We start from the raw sequence: 25,898 nt of genomic DNA, 5'->3' as shown, positions 1-25,898 counted from the left end.
CAAGGCTAGATCAATGCATTGGGGACCTTGTGGTAATTTTAAATTCAGTTCCTTTGGTCAACTCCAAGTCGCTCTTATAGCTGAGTCACTTGGTTTCAAAGTGTTGTTTCCAACTTCTTGCAGGGCTGTCTTCCTGTCCCACGTCCTCCCCAGTCCCACCCTCCTTGCATGTGCACCCGCTGTCCGTGGCTCAGCCTGCTCTTCCTCCATGCTGTCCCACTCCTTGCCACTCTTCCCCCCTTTGTCTCTACCTCACTTCCTTCCATTTTGCCTCTCCACTGCCTTCACCCTTCCCAACTAACCCTTTACTGTCACACTGCAGACTTCCATAAGTTTGGACAAGTTTCTTTTCCAAAACGGGAAATGGTAAACCAACCTACTACTACACACTGTCTTCTGGTAAAAATCCTGTCACTTTATCCCCTCCCCTTTCTCCCATCTTCCTTTTGTTTGTCTTGGCTGACCTTTTGCCTACTCTTAAACTGCAAACTCTTTGAGGGCAGTGCCAGAATCTGGTCTGGATTCTATAAAGCACCTAATATGCTAAATATTATAAAAGGTGCGGTTTATTTTCTTTCTTTTTCTTTTGATTTTCAGTAAACTCACTGAACATCCAACTAAGCAGGAGTTTAAGTGGACAGACATATGTGTCTTATCAACAGGAAGTTTCTCTTGCATAACTTCTCTGGCAGTTCTGGAAAGCTAAATGCGGGTGCGTTTTCCTCACTGAAAATTAACACTCAGGGAAAAAAGTCAACCCGTAAAGAAAAATCATTTCTGAGAAAGGAGATTCCAGAAAAAGAGATGATTTTTAGCATGCAGAGCTGCCCTTGTGAAACATCTGCTATGACGTAGTCCTGTTCTGGCTGCAGACCAAGCGTATCAATAGCTCCATAGAGTAATGGGATAAGAAATGGGAAAATTGCCATTGCTTGTTTAGCAGCTTGTTTTGCTGATAAATGTCTGTCACTTTTCAAATAGCTACAGTGCAATTGTTTTTTGGGGAAAATATTTCCTTGAGCAGGAGGTTTTCAGGCCATTAGCTACTTCCCATCTGTGCTGGTGTTTTAATACACCGCACATACACTTTGCTTCTTATTAGAAATTATTCACAGCTTTTGATTATGGCCAGGCAGCCTGAAGTTTAGAAATCATGTCTGCCATTAAAAAAATTTCTATTGCCTTACCAAAAATTTAAATCTCAAAATCATTAGAGCCAGTGTGTACTTGTTGAAAGAGCATCTACTTCTAAACATTGCTAGGGGGGAAAAAGTACTCTTTTTAGACATCTGTAGTTTTAAAATTATGAATGACTGTATAAAAGCAGGAGCTGACTGAAGTGGTGGCCACTGTGTGCTCATTCCATGGCTAGAGGCAGAATATCACTGAGCCAAGCAGTGCAATGTGCTGAAATTCATCTCATCCGTTTCAAACTGTGCCATGAACATTTTTTAGTTCCACCTGATAGCTGCTAGGACAGACAAGAGACAGATTTCTGTTTAATATCACACACTATGTCTAACAGTATCTGCTTTCACTTCACACACTTACACTAAACAAGCAATGACCTGCAGTAAATTTAGTGTGCCAAAAGAGGCACAACCGCACCGTAGCTGCATCAACTGAAATCCTAGATGTATGCATCTCAGGGAGAGGGTGACACCCCAAAACTATTCCTTTTTAGCAACTAGCCTTCTTTCTTTCCCCTCCTCTCATCAGGAAAAAAAAAAAAGGAGAAAACAAAGGTGAGATGTAGAAACATGGGTACTGTTTCTACAGCTTTGTTCCAGGGATATACTTGCTTTGTCATCTGAATCCTTTGCATTTTTTTCATTCAAAAGATTCACATGAAGTTTCTATACGAACAAGTTATCAGACACTGCAGAATAAAGTTAAGGGAGAAAAAAAACATTCAGCATTAGAAAGTGCCCATGGAAGTATGAATATAGGAATGGATCAAAACTTCCAAGTGAAGCCCATGGTGGGAAACATGCACCATAATTTACCACTTGGACTGACAGGCAAAAGGACCAACATAGAGACAGTGACTATTTTTCAGAATTTATTGTAAAAAATAGTATTAAACAATAGGAAAAATACCACTCCTTGTTCAATCCACCCCATACTACTTTATGTGGAAACAATGGAAAAATTTGACAGAAATGTATTTACCATTCCTATCCATATATCAGATGATTCCAGCTACTCAGGACATGCTCATGGGAAAAGTATTGGCAGTATCACAGCAGATGGAAGTGGAAATAAAAAACATGCAGTATTTTCAATTGCAGTTGGGAGGCCTATTTCCTGGAGTCTAGAGATCATGTTGTTTTATCTGTTTTCCTTTAGCATTATGTACATTATCAGACTTTCATAACTTCAGACACCAGCATAAAGCCCTGATTTTTTGCCAACAGTGACATACCCCCCTCAAAGATAAATGTGGAAACCAGAATGCCTGCCTTACTTCTGTTTGCAATTTCCTTTCCACAGGAACATGCACATGAAATAGTTCCTGCTAACATATATTTAAAGCTTGGCTAGCCCTTTTCCACTTATACCAGTTCAATCCCACTGGAGGTCCTCAGGGCAGCACAAACCATGGAGAACAGACTTCCAGCACTGCAACATATTTGTTCTGCCCAAAAACTGCTTATCCTAACACCAAATTACATACTTTGTATGACAATTTCTTTTGTCCACAAACAAAAATATGTCAGATTCTGCATTAAACTGTATTACAAAAAATGTAGAACAATACTTTTCACAATTATTTTCTGTGGATTTCCTAGCTCATCTCAAAACTGTGAAGTACCAGTTTGAGCTCAAACGGAGCCAATTTTTAACAGAGACCCAAAATAACAGGTGACAGTAGTATTTACCTGATGCAATTATCTTCATTATCAATTGGACAAAAAGTTGACTTAGTTTCATAGTTTAAAGCACTAATCAGAGAAAACTTGAATTACATGGCACTGTTGAGACCACCCCAGTCCCAAGTCAATGGGTGCACTTATGCACAGGTGCATTGTTGTAGGTATGATATGAGTACAGAACCCAAATACTCAAAAAATGAGTCAGCAGAAACCTATGGATAATGCTAAATAAGAGCACCTAACCATTTTTTCCACTGCTGTGCTTGATGAAATCTTAGTTTTAGGTGAGTCACACAAATGACAGTCATTGGAGTAGAGTGCAGTGGAAATTTTGGTCATTCTGAAAGAAGATACAATGGAGCAATATAGGAAATTCCATACCAAGAGGCCAAAGTCAAACATTTCTTCTCTTGCACATCATAAAAAGTATTTTTGGTTACAAATTACCACTGCAAACAGCCTTCTCATTGATAAAACTAAAAATGTCTCTACTAAAAAGTTTTGAGAAGGTCACAACCCCACAAAGCGTAACTAGAGAGCTTTCTCTATGTCCTCTTCTCTTCTGAGTAACAAGAGCTTTCTGATTTTAAGGAAGCCCCTCCTCTTGGTCAATCAATTCCGTTTTGGTGGAGAAGACATCCGCCAGCATGTGCTTTGGGATTTCGGATCCCCGTACTTTTAATGTGTAGCAGGCATTCTCTACCTTTGCCAGACTCTGTTTCAAGGTGTAGAGCTTCTTGGAGACTTCGTAAGGTCCGGTGTTGCCAATGAAGGTGAAGCCATCGTAAATCTGGCGCAAGAACTGGCTCAGTTCGAAGGACGTGTCGATGTCCCCGTTGCCAACGCTGCTGATGCACAGCCGCATCAGCTCTCCCGTCAGATCCGCCACTCCCAGCAGGTAATCCACAGGAGTTACCTTCAGGCTCCACCTATGGGGCTGTTTATCCTGGGAATTGGAGGTCTGGAGAAAGAATGGAAGAAAGTCCAGCACAGAGAAGTGTGAGAAAGCCATCTGTAATGGTTCAACTACACGCTAACTCATCTAACATAACTGGAAATTTAAAACATTCTGGAAAATTAAATTGCATGGCACTTCCACGTGGTCTGATTTCAGAAGTACTAATCTCATTCCAGCATATAAAAAGGTAATTTCTACTTGAGATGTCATTTTCATTCTAGCAAGTATGATAAACATACCCTAACTCTACCATTTCTATTGGCACACAGAATTATCACATCTTTGCAGCAACATTTATTTGCAGTTGTTTGGGGTTTTCTTTCATCTGACAGATCTCAGCCTGATAGATTTTTTTCCTAGTCAGTCCAAAGTTAGCAAATCAGTCAAAAATAGTCTGCATTATGAAAACAAGTAATATAATTTCATAATGGTGTCTTGAATTTCAAAATATATTCTCTACAAGTAGCCATCGTATTCTCAGATCTGTTTTATATCAACTAAGCTTATTAAAATAACAAACAAAAATCTTCATGAAGCAAACCCATTCCAAAGTTACAAGTTTGCTCCAATATCCAAGTTTCCAATACTTTTTATTGCCAGAATATTGGTAACGTGGGAGACAATGCAGTTTTCTTTCTGTTCACTTGTTCCCATAATATGCTGTCTACCCAAATTGACAGATCGGGTCAGAGGCATGCACGCTGGGGTTAACAACTTCATAGCTGGTACCTCTGGTAAAAACAAATTAATTTAAGCTAAAAATCAGGCTTCTCTGCAAATATCAAGAGAATAAAGAAAGAATGAGAAGTGCTTTACAGCACAATCTCTTCAGCAGAAGCAAACTCAGGAATTCATGTAAAGCAGCATTACTGTACACTGCACCTCAACTGCTCGTGCACTTCTGTAGATTGCTACCAAATCACTGTTGTCCTCTGTCAGCAATCAAACTGCACCCAGTTTACTGTGTTTGGTGACAGTAGTTTGTCCCTATGAGCCATTTAGGGCAGGCTAGGAGTACAGGCAGGTCAAGAAACAGCAGATACGGCATAAGGGCTAAGGTATAACGGGATACCAGTCTGTCCTCTGAAAGGAATCAGCTCCAGGAGTTAGAAATGATGCAGCTAAGGCATATGCACAAGGCAAATACAATTCCTGCAGTGACTAGTTCAATACCAGCAATAAGATTTCAATCATGGACCTCATCCTGCCTTGGATTTGTATGCACAAGGCAAATACAATGCCTGCAGTGACTAGTTCAATACCAGCAATAAGATTTCAGTAATGGACCTCATCCTGCCTTGGATTTGTTTGTGTCCTCCAACTTCTGCAACATCACTATACACCAGAAGGTCTTAGAGACAGCCCCAGGCACTAAAAATCCCTCTGCTACATTTGTTAGTTAGCATTTCACTGTCCTGGATCTTTTGCCATATCAGAAAGAGTTCAGTTTGCTCTGAATAAAAAGGATGTGAAATTTATAAACTTGTATCCCACAGATTTAGTTTACTACTTATCAGAATAAAAGGCATGTTTTGAACAAGTGAGTCAAAGCCCACATGTCTATCTAATCCCATTCCACTAACTGGCCTTATTTAATCAGATGCCAAAAATGTGACTAAGCCTTCTCGCTGCATTTCCATCCCAGAAAGATGTTTGTCAATTGAGAAAAGAAAAACTTTTACCATGTTTGTTGTTTCTTCTCTGTCTTCTGCTGTAAATATTAGTTGTTTGTTGATCTCTTCAATGCTGATCAAAGATCGTGTTTTGATAAAATACTGAAACGAAACTGCCTCAACATATTCTTGAAGCCCTGCAAAAACAGCAGAAACAAGCTCATGCTTCAAACTTTCCAGCACTGATCCATGCTCACAATTATTTAGTTTTAAAGAAATCTTTTAAGTGAGACTATTTGAAGGTTACCAGCAAAAAGTGAAAATTAACATAATCCAGAAATAACATTGAAGCATAATCTAACATAGCATGTTTCTGAAGCATGAAAGTCAGACCAAGCACACAGAGAAACATGTTCAAGTTTTTACTCCATCTGCATCTTTCATGCAGAACCTTCTGTAATTTCTATATAAAGCACCATGGTATTCTCAGAAACATACTGGAGATCAGCTCCCCACAATATTTCCATGGGCTCATACTCGGATCCCTCAGCAAATTTGCAGATGACGCTGAGCTGAGTGGTGCAGTTGATGCACCTGAGGGATGGGATGCGACCCAGAGAGACTAGGACAAGCCTGAGAAGTTGGGTTCATGGGAATCCCATGCAGTTTAACATGAACAAGTGCAAGGTGCTGCACCTGGGTCAGGGGATCCCCACTATCAGCAGAGGCTGGGGGATAAACAGATCGAGAGCAACCCTACCCAGGAGGACTTGTAGTAGATATTTGTCTAAAACTGAGCTTCCCACTTCTCTATTTTGTGAGAATCAGGCTCCTTAAAATACGCAGGTTTGGTGAAATTCACATTCAAGGCAAAGCATCTGTTATTACAAATCTCTCCAGATCAAATAAATAAACAAATAAACAAACTAGACATGAATGACTGTGATGTCCAATAAGAAGACCAAGAGGTGATCCTGCTTTGGCAGAAGGGTTGGACTAGGTCATTTCTAGAGGTCCCCTCCAACCCTAACTGTTCTGTGATTCTATGAATACATGAATAACTGCTCTGTCCAAAAGAACTTACACTCTAAAACTAAGGTGTGCAGGGGGACAACAGGAGTCAGTGTGTTGCAAAGGGAATAAAAGATGGGATAACAAATGTAGCTTGTACCAGATTTGTATGCCATCTACAGCTACCTGCCACAACTCTCTCTCACTACCTACTTAGCAGATGGTGGTTTTATTATGCATTACTGTGGATGTGACAGCCTGGAGAAAGAGAAAGCTACGTAAGTTTTCCCAGAATTGGCCTGGGAAGCCTTAGGGAGCTGGAGATAAACAATGATAGCCAAATATTAAAACAACCTGCAGGTGGTGTTTTTCTAATAACCTGTTTTTCTGTTTTTCTCATAGGATTGTTTAACAAGACACAAATGGGTGTCTTTTTAATTAACCAATCATGTGAAATGTATTGATTATATGATCAATCAGGTCCACCTGTAGCAAACTAAGCTATAAAAGAAGAGAGGATGAACTAAATTATGCTTTTGCCACTTTGCCTTCTGATTGGACTATGTGTCATCTCTGACTCAACAGTGACACGTTACAACAAAAGTGAGATCTAAAAAAAAAGTTTGAATGTTCAGACACAGATTTTACAGGTTGTCAGTTTATGTGCAGAGAGCAGATTTAGGGAAGCATGTGAGGAAAGTTCCTAAGCAGAAAGCTGAAGCTGGCACTGCTGGTGGAAAAAAACGCAGAAACAACGCTGGAACAAACAGCCATGGCAGTACTAAGCTAAAAAAAGTTGCAGAGACAAAGTCAATGCCTGTGTATATCTGACCCATGAACAGAGAATGCCCAAAGAGGACATTAAAGGAACAGGCACATGACAGAAATGGTTCTAGCAGAGCTATTCTGAGCCATTTTAAGGGGATGACTTCACTTCAAGAGACACTAACAGGTATCATGCTGCAAGAGGGCCAGGATTAGACAATAGTTTTGTCAGTGAGAAAATGAGGATGTAACCAAGGGTACCAGAAGTAGAAGCCTGTTTCCATTAAAATAATCTTAACACCCTCAACTGACCTGTACAGTGCCAGGACTTCAGCTTATGGAAGTATGCAGGAAGAAGCAAATTTAGGCTTCACCTGGATCAAAGAAATAGTCTAAATCAAAAAGAAGAGAACATAGATTTAAATAACAGATGAGTGTGGAAATACCCCAAAAAACTCAAGGGGTGGGAGGCTTTCCATGTACCCACTACAAAAGCATGATAAGTGACCTGCATTTTTTTTTCCCTTTTAAATATGTATTTGAGCAGAAGCAACTCAGAATGGCAATTCCTTTATAGTACTCTACAGCAGCACTGGGAAAAGCAGAATAAATATGCAGCAACCAAACTCACACTCAACAGTGCTGTTCACAAACCAGAACACAAACACAGAGCTGGCAAGGCCAATTAAACAGCATAATTTAATCAACAGAATTCAGGTAAAGCATTCTGGGCACAAGCAATAGAAAAACACACTAGATAAAAGCTACTCAGGATCTTTTAAGACAAATGACTTCACAGGCTGCAGAGAGGTAGATTTCATCACTCACTCTTTCCCTGACTTAACTTCTGATGTAACAGGACCAGTAATCTATTACGAAATTTTGGCTTTTTCTGTGGATAAGCTGTAAGCTACCAGATACAGCAGCACTCAACATGACAACATCTGTGAGAATCTCCCTCTGCTATCTATGGAGAAGACTATCACATATGAAGAATCAACTTGGCATTTTCCACAGCTCTCAGAGAGATCAAATCAGCCCTCAAACTTTTTGGCAAACAGTCTTCTCAATCAGTCAGATCTCCCGCTTTCAACTCACTCCACTTTACTATTTCATACGTGTTTTGTCCTTTTCCATTGTAAGTGTTTGGCTCTTCTGTTCTTTTATCTTTATGTACTTTTTAATGAGGGCATATTTATACGTATGTACACACATAGATCTTTGCTTCCTCCTGCCATGCCACACTAGCTGACATGTTCCAGCCTTGTGCTCCTTCCTTTTGTTTAACACCACCATGTGAATGTTGCACACAGTCTGTTTGCCATTTACTGTCACCTTCTCATAATTAGGGAATCTATCTCCCACTATTTATAAGCCTTACAAAACTCAATTAAAGTTACCATCACAAATAGACTGCTAACAAATCCTGTTCATGACTATTTTGCAAAAAATACTAGTATTTTACTTTTCTTCTTTTTTTTTTTTTTTTTGCTTTTAATAAGTTCTTCTGTCAGAAGTAGCTACAATATGGTATTTCAATGAGCCAAGACCTTGAAATAAGGTATTTCCATGTGCAGGTAGAAGGATGTTTAAACGTGTTATGTTTTAGCTTAATGGTAGGACATCCGCTATTTTCAGCAAATAATTCCCAAGGTGAAAAACCCCATCCCATTTCACTACACCATCCAACAATACCTTTCCCCTTATGCTCTTGTTTTGGATTTATTCCAAAATTAGCTTATTTATGGATTGAGCTGCCAGTAATAGAATAGTTTTTAAGACTGCCTTTTATGGGTTTGGGTTTTTTTGTAGTACATGGACAAAAATACCAATTAAAAACACTGTATTATTTTTACTAGCACCTCTTAAAATTACAGATGCAAGGTAAAAAATTAACTGCTTAGGTATTTTGATATTTTATTACATTTATTCTATACAAATAGCTTATACTAGACAAGTGACAGTGACCCAGTATAGCAGCTCCCTTCTATGTTTTAAAAAAATTATTTTGTGTACAAGAACTACAGAGTTACACTGAGATATCTTCTGAGCATGTATGTACAAATATAGATTTTTCTCCATGAAAATTTTAGCACTTTTTGCCAACTGATATTCAAGACCTTTTTCCTTAATTACATATGCAAGATCTGAGAAAGAAGAAAAAGCAGTTACCATAAGAAACTTAGAAAGAAATTAGGTTTCTTAAATGAAAAAATGATTTTAAAAAACATAATTGGAGCACTCAATCCAAGAGTCAAATGAATGCATAAGACAGAGCAAAAGCTAGTTCTATCTAAAGAATGAGTAAATAATTGAAAATACTTAATTGCAGGAGTCATATTAGGGTAAACAGAATCTAATTCCACCTGAGATATGCATGCATCCATGCATGCATGGAAGCTTCCACCCAGAATGACAGATCAAATAAGAGGTGAAAGTTTCCTTCTAAAATTTTGTTTACTTCATTTCCTTCTTTAAATCTCGGTTCAACAGTTACAAAACAGGTTCAAAAGGATTTCATGCTTCTCAGTTGTTAAGGTTAGCAATGCCAGTGCCACCTGCCATCTTCTCAAATAAGCTGCTTCTCTCCCTATTTCTTCCCAAACTCATCTTTCATCCTTTGTCCTGTTTCTCTCTATCTTTTTGTTTAGAGAGGAGCCTGTGCTGATGGTGTGGACACAAGCAGATATACCCAAGCCTGTGCTCTCTCACCCAGCTCCTCCCCTAAGCCATACAGCAGGAATCACAGGCCAAGAGCAGCCACTAGAAAGATGGTAGGAAGATACACCCAGCAAGCTTCTTCCAGGATCACTGCCTGAAGGGTGGGGTACATTATTTACAGGGCGAGTCATGTGAAACTACCCACTTGCTGATTCATTACAAAACCAAAACAGCACCGACAAGGCTCTATCTTATCCTCATGTTTAGGCTGGCAAGTTACATTGTCATTAAAAAAAACCCAAACAAACACGGAAAAAAAAACTTCCCTTCTTTCTCCTTCCCCCCAAAAAACAAAGAAAGCAACAACAAAAAAATAGCCACCATCAAAATACAGAAATCCCTGCCATAATCCAGGAAAAAAAGGTTATGGAAATCCCAACCAGAGAAATAATTATACAGAATATGGGGAGCATGGTAAACTTAGAGAACTTGTTTCTAGAAGCATATGGATGAATAAAAGGGAGAAATAAGTGAAATAAGCAAACAAGTAACCACCAATTGAAACAAGTAGATACAATAAGTTTAGAAGTATTAACACAAAAACTAACGCCAGTGTCCTATTAAGATGAAACTGGTAATTCACACCTTAATCTACTCCTTTAAAGTTCTCTGCATACTTGACAATGATTCCTAAGATTCAGAGATCTTTTTCTTGGCAGAAGGGGTAAAAACTTTAGTAATTAAACTTAAACTGAGGCTATGACACAATCAAAGCATTTTGTTGATTGTGAGCATGAAGTGAAAGGTTAATTTTATAACACACACTGAAAGAGGATAAAGCCAGTTCTCCACACAGACAGGAATGCTCTGGACATCCTGTTGTGGAAATGTCTTAAAAGAGTAATTCCAGTCAGGGATGGATTTTATAAAACAGTACTAACTAATAAATACAAATAAAAGTATTAGAACAAAAATCTGTATGAGCTTACATATTTGGGAAAACACCCTATTCTATTCGCTCAGTAATAATTCAAAAGCTGAGTAGGTTTACAATTATATTAATAATTAAAATAATGTAAATTTCTTCTGTAAAGCTCCAAAGCTTCTGTAATGCTTTGTTCATTAGTCAACTGCTACTTGACACACCCACATCTCTTCTAGCTGCATGTGTTGAAGCGATGTACTGCAGATACTGAAGTGTTAATTTTGTTTGCACTTTGTTTAAAGTTGAATACACACTTCAGGGGAAAAGGCAATACCAAGATTAGTCAGTTTTCCCAAAAGCCCCAGAAACAAATATAAGTTCCCTATCAGACAGGTGCCTGTGAGAGTTAAATTATTTCTCCAAACGGGCACAAAAACCCTTCAAAGAACTGCAAACAATATTTTAATCTCTCATTGCAGAGATCAGGGAATCAAGCAATCAAGCCTTTTTTATACTGTTATTAAAAACATGGACATATGACAAACAATAGGCCTTTTTGCAAGATGAATAACTGTGGGTGAGAAATTCACAAACTTTTATTTTGCTTCTACTTGGAGACCTAAAGGATGTACCATGCTTGAACAAAAAAAAAACCCCAAAAACAAAAACCAACAACAACAACAAAAACCAAACAAAAAAAACCAAAACAAAACCAAAAAAAAACCTTGAACCAAGGTTTTTGTTCTGAAGTTTGGGGTTTTATTCCAACTTGCAAGCCCAAAATGTAGTAATTATGAAGGGCACCCAGTGTTTTACATGAGTTCTTACAAAACTATTCCTGTGACAAGTAGTCTTCCTGACCTCTTTGACCACCCCCAATTGCCCTTTATAATTAATACAGAGTTTTAAAAGTCATTCAGTCAGTCAGACACTGCTGGCAGCCTTGAGGGCAAGTGTTCAAGATACCAAAGAAAGGAAGCTCTGACTCAGCCAGGATGTTCAATGATCAAAGAAGAAAGAGCACCTAACACAACACAGCTTCTGCAGTTCAAAACACAGTGAAAGTTCTTCTTGAGGTGATGATGTTTCCATGCAACAGATTCAACTCACAAGCACATCAGAAGAACCAATAGTGGCCATTTGTCCTCAAACACAGATCTGTGAGATGGCACAAAGGTACTTCACCACTTGCCAACCTCTATTTCTCCCCACGTGACTGCAAAACAAAAAACCTACCCATGATGTGCTATCCCCATTGCTTCTTGGAATGGAGTTCCTCTATCACACATTCTCCTGTGTGATTTTAAATAAACAAACAAAAAAGCTTCACAGATTTTTTTTAACTTCTCTTATGTTCCAGCTGCACTTGGTTCCTGCAAAGGCTGGAGAGATCTGGGCTGTGAATCACTAATGTCAATAACTGCAGGGTTGAAAAAAAATCCTGAGCCAGAGAACAAGGTCTCCTCCATTTTCCAGCTATGAGACTGAATTAAAAGACAAACAATGTCACTAGTTTCAGGCTGTCATGTGAGTAACCATAGTATTTGTCATAATAGTACAGCAGGACTTCAGGACATTTAGGTCTTAAGTGAGAAGCAGGAAAGGACAATCTTTTGATCATGCTGACCCACGGCATGAATCTTTAGAAGACTCTACATAGCTTCTCTTATTGACTTCTGCTGCTCTGAATGGCTCCTGCTGAATTTATATCTCATTCAGGGATGAGCTGATAATCAATTCTCACATAGTGCATGCCTAGTTTGTTCATGTCAGAATTTGCATTCATGTTTGCAGGTTTGTTTTAATTTTTGTGTATGGACATACAAAACCTGCATCAGAAAATACAAAGTGAGGCCTTGCAGTCACTGTTTTTTCCTTTTCCTTAGAAGAACTTAGGAAAAAGGCATGAAACAAAAATAATAAAAGGGCAGCAAAATACAACAAACTGAAGGTATCAAATTTCAAATAGGCAACTTGCAGAATGAAAAAAAACCAAACCAGTTTCACCAAGCGGGGATATGAGTCAGAGAAACACAGAAAATGACAAAACAGAAAGAAAGAAATTAACAAAATTGTATCTGATAACCATAAGCTTATTCACTGCAAATTCTGTTAATTTTCCAGTATAATCAGGAAACTTTGTTTCCATTTCTGGCATTTTACCCCTCACCTACAACAGCAAGAGATTAATTCTTCAGTCACATCCTGTTCCTGTGTTTTCCCACCATCTTGCATAAACCTGATTGCTTCCTTCATGGTCAGCTTTCCTTTCAAGTTTTAGGTGTATTTAGGTCTCATCCTGGGTGAGACATTTCCAATTCTTGATACCTTCTTCCTGCAGTACAAAGCTTTTCCTTTCTCTTACCAACCTAAAATTAAATATGCCATCTATTTTAATTACAGTTTTTAAGCTTTCTCAAGAAAAAAAACAAGTGTTCTACTTATACTGTTCCTGATCTGCAGAACAGCACATTGATATTATATCCTTGATATTGTGCACCTTGATATTATTTCAGAAATACATGTGTGCTTACAAAGGTAGAACAATCTGAGTATGTTATTTCCATATTTTGAGTTAAAAAGCTAAGAAAAAAAAACCAAGCCAAGTAAACACAGAAACCATTACACAGACAGTTCCTTTAGTTTGCATTCTAATTAAAATCCTTCATACAATACCCAAAAAAATGTTGTTACTTAAGTCATCAGTAATCTAAAGCTGGCCTGCTTGGACAGACCCCACTCCTCTCCATAGCATTTCTTACAGCATCCTGTCTGGTGGTCCAACATACTGCAGTTAGAAAGCGGCATTCTAGTGCAACTGAAGTATTTCCTTTCCATCCACAGACTTAACTGGCCTGGTCCAATCGAGCAATGCAGCTTGTTGCTGTATCTTACATGCCTAAAGTGACTCTAAATGGCATAAGGCAGGAGACAGAAATAAGCTTCATTATATCAATCTCTCAGAATACAAATAGTGCCTGCACAAGATAAATGATGTGTTAGACTGCGTCACTGCTGAACTTTTACACAGAATTTCCTGCATCATCATCAACAGAAGCAGTCACAGAGCAATAGTTTTGACAAGGTGCTGACATTTTACAGCCCCATCATCTAATCCTATTGAGAGCAAGTGCAGACATGATAAACAGCTAATGAGCTTCCCTGTGCACAGCACTCCACTCGCCACTGCTGCAAGCACTGGCACACAGCAAAGGTCAGCCAGCAGTGCTCCAGTTGCCTCTACCATCATCACCCCACATCACTCCACTTAAGAAACTCCAGAAGAATTATGGGCTCCCCATTCAATATTTTGTCTTAAGGGGCAAAAAACTGAGTAAAGTCCTCAAATAGCTAGAGATTTCATTTAACAAAGTCATGTTGAAAAGGTACTCCATTCAATCCCACACAGAGCCAACTCACTGAGCAGTCCTTAATTTTTCCTCTGCAGTACACAAGTTCTGCATTTATGCAGAGAAGATTCAGCACATGCTTTGAATAATTACATACATCCTAACATAGAATCATAGAATTTTTCAGGTTGGAAAAGACTTTTAGGATCAACCGAATCCAACCACTAACCCAGCACTGCCATGTCCACCACTAAACCATGTCTCGAAGTGCCACATCTACATGTCTTTTAAATACCTCCAGGGATGGTGACTCCATCACTCTCCTGGGCAGCCTGTTCCAATGCTTGACAACCCTTCCCATGATTAAATTTTTCTTAATATACTATATAAACCTCCCCTAGAGTGACTTGAGGCCATTTCCTCATGTCCCATTTCTTGTTACATTGGAGAAGGGAGCACCCCCACCTGGTTACACTCTCCTTTCAGGCAGTTGTAAAGTGCAATGAGTTCTTCCTGAGTCTCCTCCAGGCTAAATCTCCAGCTCCATCAGCCACCCCTTAGCAGATCTGTGCCCCAAACCCTTCACTTGTTCCATTGCCCTTCTCTGGACATGTTCCAGAACCTCAGTGTTCAAAGTTCTAGTGATGGGTCCAAAACTGGACACAGAACTTGAGGTGCAGCCAGTGCTGAATACAGGGGGACAATCAGTGCTCTGGTCCTGCTGGGCACACTGTTGGTGATAGAGGCCAGGATGCCTCTGGCTTTCTTGGTCACCTGGGCATGCACTGGAGGATCATGTTCAGCTGCTGTAGACCAGAAACCCCAGATCCTTTTCCAGCAGGCAGTTTTCCAGTTGCTCTTCCCTCAGCTTGCAGCACTGCATGGGGTTGGTGTAGTGGAAGTGTGGGACTCTACACATACTGCAGAGCACTTCTTTCTTGTCATGAAATTCCATACAGATCTTTTCTGTATACTGTTGATATTTCCCTCAGTAGTTGAGAGTTAAATACATATATAAAAATACTTAAACACATCTGTATATACAAATAAAAAATCCTGAAAATTTTCTTCCTTCCTTTCATAAATCCATACAATCTTTTTCAGTTCTTTTCTTGCATAATGTCTCTCAACAATTTTAAAGAAAGGGTACATATTTCCTCACAGGATATATAAGGTATACACCGCAAAGTGGGCCAAAGGAGCAGGAATTCTATATTACAAATAGTAAAGCTTTAAAAATATCAACAAAAGCAGAACATTCTAACATAACAAATGAAGAGCTCTGCATTAAAAAAAGACTTCATTATTTCAGTATCTCTTTGTTTGCTTGTTTAATCATCCCCTGGGACAATCTGTACTGTTAAGAAACGTGTAGAAAACAGTCATCAGTTTTTGTTGTTGTTCAATTAGTGCTATACTCAGTGTTTGAGCTCATGCAAGTGTCCTTTGGGGAAACGTCCTGCGTGCCATTAGCACTATTCTTAATGAGGGAAAGCACAAAACTCCTTTAGTGCTCTGCCAGAATTGTTTTATCTTCGAGTCAAAAGAACAACTGCTTGGAGTAACCCCAAAAAAAGCATTTAACAATTACAAGTGGCAAACAATATTCCCAAGCATAACACTCATAGCATTCTTCTATTTATAGGCTAACAGTTATTATACTGAATAAAATATGTATTAGGCAGCTTTATTATGCAGACAATCATGATTCCCCAGTTAAGGCTGCTTACAGCGGTTTCCATTATAAGCTCAATTTTGAACCCTTTTACTCCTTCTGTGAGAGGTAGGGTGGGGAACAGGAGGATGTTTCATGTTTGGTTTCAAGACAAAGGAGAACATTTTTAGGAAGTTTGAGGTTAATTAGACATGCTGCTTTTGAGATATGGGACATAAGCGTTTCTTTATTCTTTTTGGAAGAAAAAAACAGTTTAATGGCAATGTTTTTGTTCATAAAAAGCTTTTTAACTAGTTCTCCAGAATTTCTTTAAAATACAAAATCAGAGTTGAAAACTAGGTTAAAGGAAGGTCAAGATTTACCACCTAAGGAAATATATAAAGACAAAGACCTAGCACTTTTCTTAGTTACTTTTATTTTCAAAAAGACATGCAAGCTTTTTCCATTGAAAAAGAGCAAAGCAACAATTTAAGAACACTAGACTTAAAACCAAAACTAAAAGTAACATTCTTAACTCTAATCATTTTCACCTCCCAATTACAGTTCTTCATAAACAGTGGTGGGCAGGTGAAATAAAGCATTCCCTCTCCCAGTTGCTCTTCATCTAACTGTCCCTTCATTTTCCTGCTTCTAGGTTTTCTATCTCAGCTTCATAATCCTGACTTCAAGCATCTTCCCATCTCTGACACCTCCTTGAAGCCAGTTTCAGCACAACCAAGATCTACATGTCTTGAAGCCTGCATATTCCCTTTTTTGCCATCCCAATGACTAACTGGAGAGCAGAGGATTTAACAAAGGTAAGAGTAAAGGTCTGGCTGAAAGTTAGCATTTTATACTTGTTATGCACACAAGCTCATTTACACAATACCTAAAAGCAATCCCTGTCTTCCCAGAGACACACAGGTATATTCTAGCACTCCCTTATTAAACATGCACTATGGGCAACAGCTGGCACAAACTTGCCTTGCAGAGAAGCATATGTAGAAGAGCTAAGGCAACTTATTTCAGTTGGATTTTATAAACAGTCTTCTTAATGAGGTACAGATACCTAATTACAGAAACAACAGGAAGATCTTAGGGCCAAGTATTATACAACTGATGGGAGTGCACAGACTCACCATTTACCTCACCTAAAGAGAGAGAAAAAGTGAAAGTACAGCTATTTCCAGTTCTAACTTCAGAAATGCATTGGGGGGCTGTGTATTTCTACCCTTTAGTTCTGTTCGAAAAAACTGCGAAGTTCAGCTATTTGAGAGATTCCACACCGGACTGCTGGAAAGATAGACAGCAGAGTCTACTTCTTCTCTCCCTTATTTAGCACACTAATACCTTCTTGCCTTCCTTTCTTTTTATCTTGAGAGGTCAGTAAGATTCATTCTCTTAAGTTTTCTTAAGATTGTAGTAAGAAAATTCTTTAATTCTATGACAACCTCGCCCCAAGTCCCATGTAAGCATTAAGCATGTGCTACCATACACGCAACTGTGTGCAGTTCTGGGTGTCACTATTTAAAAAGGATGTGAAGGTCCCTGAAGGCATCCAGAGGAGGGCAACAAAGCTGGTGAAATCGTTGGAAGGAATGTCCTGTAAGGAGCAGTTAAGGATTTTGGGCTTGTGCAGTTTGGAGAGGACAAGGCTGAGGGGCAACTTCATTGCTCCCTACAGGTTCCTGAGGAGGGGAAGTGAAGAAGGTGGTGCTGGCTCCTGTCCCATCCAGTGACAGGGTATGTGGGAATGGCTCTGGTGGTTGATGCCCCAAGCCTGTCAGTGTTTAGAGGAAGCATTTGGACAATGCTCTTAACAACTTTTTTTGACTTTTGGTCAGCCCTGAAGTGGTCAGGCAGTGGCAGGATGATCACAGTAGGTTCCTTCCATCTGAATTTGCCTATTCTGTTCTAAAAGTTTTGCAACTGTGGAGGCACTGAGTCATCATACACATGCATCAGGTCTCTAACTTCCTTTGCTAACTACTTCTACTACTGACTTCCCCTAGAGTAACTCATCCCATACTAAAATGGACAAATACATCTTAGTCATTTTAAGAGGCTGAGATTTACAACACTGGAAAAAACTATTAAAAATTCTAAATTACTCCTGACAGAATACTTGCAGTTGTTTTCTAAACAGTTTATTCAGGTCTATTCTGGTATTAATGAGTAGCTTTATGCAAGTCAGAAATAAATTATGCAGGAAAATCAGTGTAGCTGACAGTGTGTATTTACCAAATACACAAAGCAAAGCTGAACAGTACTTTTTTCATTAACTTCTTTATTTCCAGATTGCTATGGCTAGCTTATGTTTAGGTATCTTTCATGTAAAAAAGAAATTTAACTTTTGATTTCTGAAAATATTTTTTTTAAAGAAACAAAAACCGTATTTTTTTTTACTAAGAGGAGAGACTATGGATATAGAAAACGAGCATCAGGTTTGCTTACTTGTTTTATAAGAACATGTGCAGTAACTTTCCATATGTCTGCCATGCAGGAATACTCTCTTATGTGTGAGATGAGTGAATCTAATTCCAGGCCAACTGCTCCTCAGTAGAACTAGAGGCAGGTAAGCCTCTCTGAATTTACTGCCACAAAGACACATATCAAACAAAACAGAGTCAGTTCAGGTAAGGCAGCTGATGCAGAGTAAGTGGTTACCTTGTGAGAATCTGACTCACATGGCATGGCTGATGGCTTGCACCACGCAGTCTCACAAAGATCCATGAGGCAGCAGAGCTCAAACACTGCTGTTCTATACACAGCATTATATGACTCACACAGGACTGCAAACTTCAGGGGCTATTCAAACAAACTTTACAGGTCACAATGAAGCTTCCAGAAAAAAAACTGAAATGCAAGGATTCTCAGCTTTTATAAGGAGTACTTAAAATAAAAATCAAAAGACATTTTTAATGTGTTAAGATACTCATAATACACTTTGAATAGTATTGTTCACAGTTTAAGTTCATCTGTAATGTCAGCATTTTGAATTATCTCTTTTCATTATGTCACTACAGTTCTTGGCTATAAATAGCAGCAAGACACATACAAACTAAATGTTCCTAAGAAAGTTTGAGCAACCCAATGCATCACAGGTAAGAGGACTGTGGAATCAATCACAGCTATTGAAGACTATCAGGGCAGGTTCCTTCCCGTTCCAAATTGCTAAACTGAGACTCAAGACCTGTGTCACTCTTACACCAAAGTTTGTGTAAGACATGAGTACAAGTTACTTTAACCATTGTTTGTCTTGTAAATTACAGACATGTATGTGCTGCTGGTTAATCAAATCAATCTTATGGACATTTTAAACAATTAAATAATTCAGGGCAAATCTTCAGCTCTCATCAGCTGAAAAAGTTTTGCTAAACAAGGAAAGATACGCACAATTCCAAATTGTTTAAAATGAGATTGATAAACACAAGACACTTTTATACCATGACTAAGATGTCAAAGAAGCAGTTACATATTTTACTCATGTGTTGCCACAACCAAGGCATACCAACTTTAGGTAATATTCAGATTGCCAGCAAGGAGTCAGCAAAGAAATATGGTTTGGCAGCAAGAGTCATGAACGAACTGAGATTTAATATCTCAAGAATGTTAGTAAAGACTGCTGTTTACAGAGAGGAGCAGAAAAAGATGCAACTGAAACACACAAACTAGTTTAATGCTTGTAACAGAGAGGCAGAAGCACATTTTGAGCCTAGAAGAAAGAAAATGCTAAGAGCCTAGAAGAAAGAAAACGCTAAACTAACGATTTAAATTTATTAACTTTATCAACTCGAAATCACTTTATCACTCAAAATGGATAGTTTCACAAGACAGTTGCTCCCACACTCCTCTTTGAAATTGCAACCCTTCGGGGGGGCAAATGAGTGTGCTACATATATTTCTCTCAGTCAGAGAACAACAGCCAGTACATTTGTGAGAAATACTCCCAACTTCAGTTTAGGGCAGGGTCCAAATTGTTCCAGTTGTAGACTCCCATTTACATCTTCCTTTAAAGTGCAATGAAACTGTAGGACAATAGCTTCTCTAATACTAGAGCTAATTTTGCTAGTAACAAAGATTAACCTGAGTCCTGATTTATAACCACAGAAATGTAACAAATTCAAACCTGCAGTATGAAGTATTGCTACATAAAGAGAAAATAAGCTTAGTTCAAAACCGCACACCTTCCCTCATTTTAAATTATTTACCTGGAGATATAGCTCTGTGGAACTGATACATGTCTTCTCCAATCAGTTCTTGTGCGACCTGCTTGATCTTCTGTCGGACAGCATCTAGCTTGACTTCAGATTCACTTAGTATTTCTTCCCCATTGGGAGCACTGCAATCATAAAACAGAAACTGAAAGAGCAGTTTCCAGCATGAACAAACAGTTAAAAAACATTACACTTTTTCTTTTACTAATCAATACATTTTTACTAGGTTCAAGAAAAAGCAAAACTGATACTAGAATGAGAAACAGTTTAACTTTCACAGATACCTATTGCAGATTCTAAAATTCCGTAGATTCTTACCAAGAAAATAATCAACCAGTCAGGGTCCTGGTAGCATGATGCTTATTCCAGACTACAGTCATGATTATTGTTTAAATAAGAAAAAGGAGAAACACATACAAAGGCTTCAAAAAATATTCCAGGAAACTAGCAGTATTTACAGAAGTCCTTCAACTTCTTAAAAAAAATTGATATTTTGCAATACTTGACAGTATTGCAAAATACAATACATTATGTACTTCTACATGTGATTTTTTTTTTTAAGGAAGTAGTTATGGATTGTGCTGTTCAGGAACAGCTGAAATATCTGATTCACAACCGCAACATATACTTGGCATTTAAAGTTTCGTTTGTCTAATTTCCTTTAAACTTTCTCCTCCCTTGAGCCCAAATAATCACATGGTATATTAGTTTACAGTCTCTTTAAGGAACTACTGATTAATTGATCTTGGGAAAACATTTAAAAGCAAACAGTAAAATTTACTGAAATTAAAGCCACAATAATTGTGAAAAGCGATGAAGAAGGAAATACAAAATACAGCATGGAAAACTTCTATTCTCACAAAACCAGGAATGCCTTATAAAACAGGAATCTAAATTCAGAGTAATGAGGAGTTCTTTGTTGTTCTTCCCTCCACAAGTTCCCAGCTACCAAGCCCCTGCAGTGGGAGTAGTTATTTACAGTCAAGGCTGTAGATGTTACTGGAACTATCACAGTACCTCTCTGCAGAAGAAAACCAAGTTAAAGAGCAGGCAACTTCATAACCTCCATTCATAACTGCAACTATAAATAGTTACTACTTCAACATAAATATATCAATAGGTAACAAAATGCAAATTAAGATAAATCAAATTACAAAGAAAAGTAACAGGGAGAGCTGTTATAACACGCAAGACCAGTGTTTGTCACGTACAGCAAACACTTTATACAGCAGGCTATGCAAAGCGTCAAATTTTCCTGTTGCTCTTCTAGTTTGTCTCTGGCTTCCAAAGATTGCTTGAAGGCTCATGAGAACACAAAACATTTGGAAGCTCAAAACTTCACACAGAAGCCTATCCAGCTGTAGTATTTACATAAACAGACCCCAGGTCACCTCCTATTTGCGTTGATGACCTCGGGTGGGGGTGCAACAACCAAAATGGTGATGGAACTGCCCGGGCAAGTAACCTGAAGGAAAGGTGCATAACTCCTCTCTCACAGCTTGCTGAAAGCTGGAAGGCTCTCATCTGCTGCTCTACTGCTTTACACTGGTTTAATAAACCAATAAAACCAACTCAGAAACCTGAACCAGCATCTCTTAACTCTCTAGCTGGAGTGTGCATTCATTAGTTCGCACCCACCTTAAAGGATGTTTATGAGAAGTAAATTAAATGCCTCTGAACAGAACACTGCAGCCATTACTGACAGACAACACTGCAAGGCAGACTGGAGGTTTCTATGAACATTTTCACGCTCAGTGTGACTCACCTGGTGAACCTGTGGAGCAGAAATATTGTTCTTTTGCTTTCAATTGTTATATCCCGACTGAGCTTCACGAGCCGCTCGTATTTATCGTGCCTGGTGTCAAGCTCCAGCTGGAAGGCTGCAGAGTCAATTGTTACAGAAAAACTCAATTGTCACACAAACACAGTGCAGGGGAAGAGAAAAGCACCTGTGCTGCACTAACTCCCGACAGACCCCATCAGCCTTGCCCCTGGGCACCTTTCCCCAAGGTGGGCTGTCCTTGCAGACGCCACCATTGCCTGTCACCTGCCACAGCTGCAAAATTCATCATTAATATTACCTTTGTTTAATAAATCAGGTTAAGTAGATATCAATCCTGATGATGCCTTAAAGCAGTCTAAACAATTCTTAAGGTAAAATATTTGGTTTTGCTAATAAAATCTATTCCACAGTACTGCTGCTCTGGAAACGGACTGAAAATTTCACCCCAATTCAGCAAGATAAATCAAAAAATAAAACCCTACAATCATTTGTTAATGAGATTCACCAGTGCCTAAACCAATCAAATAAAAGCATCTGGCTAAGGCACATATACTGTTCAAAATGCACCATTTAGTTATAAGAAAGTTTGCATTTTACATCCCAGCTAGACTTGACTAAAAGTTGAGTATTTCAGAAGTACTAAAGAAAGGTGAGATCAATTACTTAAAATAAGATTTCTGACTTCCTGATATTAGCTGTCTCTAACTACAACAAATACAGATAAGAGAGGAAGCATATCTGGTTTTGACAGTCAAACATTATGAATGTTTACAAAGAGTGGATCTTTGAAGAACCATGTCCCTTTGAAGAAACCATGTCCCTTAAATTCTTTCTGAAATTAACCAAACACAGATGAATGGATCTCATGAGAAGGGAGGGAAACAACTCTTTTGAAGTGGAAGTAGTAGCAACTTTTGACAAACTGATATTCACAACAGTGAAAAATTAAAGTAGAAAGTACAGTTGCTCTACTCAATTCAAGAGCGAGTGTATCTACAATACTCAATATAAATGATAGAGTGGTTTGGTTGAAAAAAGCCTTAAAGATCACCTAGTCCAAAAGGACACTTTCCACTGAATCAGGTTGCTCAAAGGCCCCTCCAACCTGGCCTTGAACACTTCCAGAGATGGGGCAGCCACAGCTTCTCTAGGCAAAGTTCAGGGGTCATGGTTAATCATCTGCCAAGGTGATTTACACAGAAAAATATAAATACCCATTTTTTAAAAAGCCAGGAAGTTATATGACACTGAAGTACACATTAACCATCTAAAGCTGCCATCCAGCTCATATTTTACCCTTTTTAGTGTCATAAAAATATGTGGTATGGGGAAAAGTTTACAACAAGAATTAAACTATTTCCCATCTCAAATCTCCTTCTTTCTTCAGTCAAGGCTTCTCATTTCTGAAGGTCAGCTTTGCTTTGTTAGGGGTTGTCTAATGAGAAAGTTAAATTTACTAGAGTTTAAATCTGGTTTGGTGAAAAATCCTATAAAAACAATTTGGCTGAAGGGAAGTTTATACCTGCACTTTTTAAAAAAAAAAAGACTTCAACTAACTAATATAGACCTTCATGTAGTCACTTTATTGACTTTGAATGCCTTTAAAATAGTAATATTTATCTGAAGTTCTTTAAAAAGTGCAAGTATAAACAACTACCAACTACTGAAACAATGCATCCAGATTTACATTTCAGTGGCTTAGTCATTTGTGAATCACAGCCAAGGTCAGCGCCTCCTCAGTTTCCCAAAGGTCACCATCTCCTCCTGTTGTCCCTGTGGCTCAGATTTTGTATTACACCTCTGCAGATCCTACAGTTTTCTGCCACCAAAGGGCCCGGTCACCTTTGCCTGGCTGAACACTCGTGCAATTTGTGGAATTTGCTCAGCATCAGGTCAGCACAAATAAGGAGGGCAGGGGGAACAGCAGGTGGGATGGAAACAGGAGCAAGTCATGAACCAGGCAGAGCTGTGCAAAACCCCACTCCCAGGACTTCACTGCACAAAATATAGAACACTAAGCTCTAAAGGTATGGAGTATGAATCAAATTAGCTTCAAGTTTCTCCCTCAGAGAGAGCTGGTTTATTTCACTAACAACTTCCTATCACTTTCTACACCACATTTTTAAAATCTGGTTTTCCAAATGCTTACTTACATTTAAAAGACTTCATCAAAGCTGAAGGTGGATTAAGATTCTCTTTTTCTTCTCTTCTTTGACCATGTGGAAAATTATCATGCTTTCGTTTTCTGAAGCCACCCGATCCTATTAAATAGTAGACACCAAAAAAAAATTACAATAGTTTTGCCAGAGCATAAGGAGCACCAGAATGCTGTCTTCAGAGCATTCCTGACAGCAATCATATTCTACAGGACAGAATAAGGTAACTGGATGAACCTTATTATCAACTGATGCCAGCTTCACATTATCATGTTACTTCTTCTACCACATTGCTAGTGACAATTAGAAAAAATAAAATCCATTTCAATGGATGAGCATGGCAGGAACCTAAGCCTTTTTTTGGTAAGGTCTCTGGGTCTTCTCACCCTTTTATGTTTTCTTGCTGTAAGCGAACGGTTGCATGGAAATCTGTGATTTATGTCACGGGTATTCTCTAACACAGAGAAGAAGTAAGGCACAATTTAAGCAGACTACCCCTATTCAGGTATACAGGTTTAGCTCCTGCAGTGTAGCTTCTTAGGCCCTTACACTGCCCATTACCCAGTTTCTTCTCTGAATGTAGCTGCTCACTTCAGCTTCTTCGTGCGCCTCTTCCTTAACCCTCCTTTTCACACCCACATCCAGAACTCATCTCGTTTGGACTATGTTTTACTCCCAATTTACACCTTGTATTGTTTCTTCCTTTTATCCTTCCTTCACCTTGGACTAACTCATTGTGTCACCCATGTGTCAACCATTCCTCTCCCTCCTTTTGGGAACAGCTTGACACTGTTCCTCCTTTCCAGAGCCAGAAATTTGGCAAACTAGAATACAGGCATACTTTTTGAATACGTGGAGTTCTCTCAATTTCCTTAAAAGAAGAACCAAGGGAACACTGGATTCTAAAACGTTTCCACTTAATTGTTTATTATCCCAAAACAAAACAAGAAGTGGGCGTAGCTACTTTCTTAAAGAGGAAAGTGCAAATAATTTTTTCTATTCTGTTGGACATGAGTTCAGGGGTTTGTTTTCCTATAGCAGTTGAAAACATTAAATGCACCCCCTGAAAGAGTGCTGAAGGGAGGTCTGTGTGATTCTCGGTGGCGTCAGGCAATAGAACAAGAGGCAACAGGCAGACACCAATGCACAGGAAGTTCCAATCTTCCTGACTATGAAGGAGAATTTCACTGTGCAGGTGATCGAGCACTGGAGCAGATTGTCCTGAGAAGTTGTGGAGTCTCCCCCACTGGAGATGTTCAAGAACCATCTGGACACAACCCTGTGCCAGGTGCTCTAGGATGACCCTGCCTGAGCAGGGAGGTTGGACCAGATAACCCACTGTGGTCCCTTCCAACCTGACCCGTTCTGTGACTGATTCTGTGACTGCCAGGGCTAAACCAACACACAGGCGGCAGAGCAAGCTGGGAAAAATATATATTTCACATATATATTATGCTATATACATAGTATTATATATATATGTATATACACACACACACACACTGTAGAGTTAGCACAAGTGCTTTACAGGCCTCACACACTCAGCTTCCCTCTGTGGCATCTGCTTTTCCACCCCCAGGGACACAGACAGACCCCTACAGCCAGGTTCTATGGCGCACCCGCGCAGCCCCAGCGGGAAGGCCGGGCACCCACGAAGGAAAGGCCGATGACACCCCTGAAGGAGCGGCCTCTCGCAGAGCGAGTTCCACAGCACAGGGCACCGCTGGGCACGGCAGAGGCCCCGCACCCCCGTTCCCTTCGAGCCGCAGGGCCTCCCCCCGCTTCCGCCGGCTCCAGCTCCTCACGCCGCGGTCTCCTGAGGGTGGGGTGGGGTGGGGAGGGAAGGGGACATCACCTTCCTTGCCGCTCATCCCGGAGCCGCCGCCGCCGCCGCGCCGCGGCCCCCCGGCAACCCGCAGCCGCCCCGCG

At 39.3% G+C, this 25,898-nt stretch overlaps 1 protein-coding gene across 1 annotated transcript; it reads right to left on the bottom strand.

Annotated features, from left to right (window-relative positions):
* Nucleotides 1–2,049: 2,049 nt before the first annotated feature.
* Nucleotides 2,050–25,898, bottom strand: TSNAX (translin associated factor X). The gene is made up of 6 exons (XM_066546760.1): nucleotides 25,825–25,898; nucleotides 23,967–24,074; nucleotides 21,796–21,910; nucleotides 20,025–20,155; nucleotides 5,517–5,644; nucleotides 2,050–3,837 (listed from the first exon to the last, which is right to left on the bottom strand). The coding sequence occupies exons 1-6, from the start codon at nucleotides 25,838–25,840 to the stop codon at nucleotides 3,463–3,465; spliced, it is 873 nt and encodes a 290-aa protein (XP_066402857.1). The 5' UTR covers nucleotides 25,841–25,898; the 3' UTR covers nucleotides 2,050–3,462.

This window comes from Molothrus aeneus, chromosome 3 (genome assembly GCF_037042795.1).
Source record: "Molothrus aeneus isolate 106 chromosome 3, BPBGC_Maene_1.0, whole genome shotgun sequence".
NCBI lineage: Eukaryota > Metazoa > Chordata > Aves > Passeriformes > Icteridae > Molothrus > Molothrus aeneus.
Note: the sequence above shows the minus strand (reverse complement) of the source record. Positions and strands in the feature narration are given on the sequence as shown.

What these genes read in the sequence shown, in the direction of transcription:
- TSNAX (XM_066546760.1), bottom strand. An exon ending in TTTGATGAAGTCTTTTAAAT is followed by an intron (nt 21,911 to 23,966) that starts GTAAGTAAGCAT and finishes TTGACTCTGCAG; the next exon opens with CCTTCCAGCTGGAGCTTGAC. An exon ending in GAGAAGAAACAACAAACATG is followed by an intron (nt 3,838 to 5,516) that starts GTAAAAGTTTTT and finishes TTCTTTCTCCAG; the next exon opens with ACCTCCAATTCCCAGGATAA.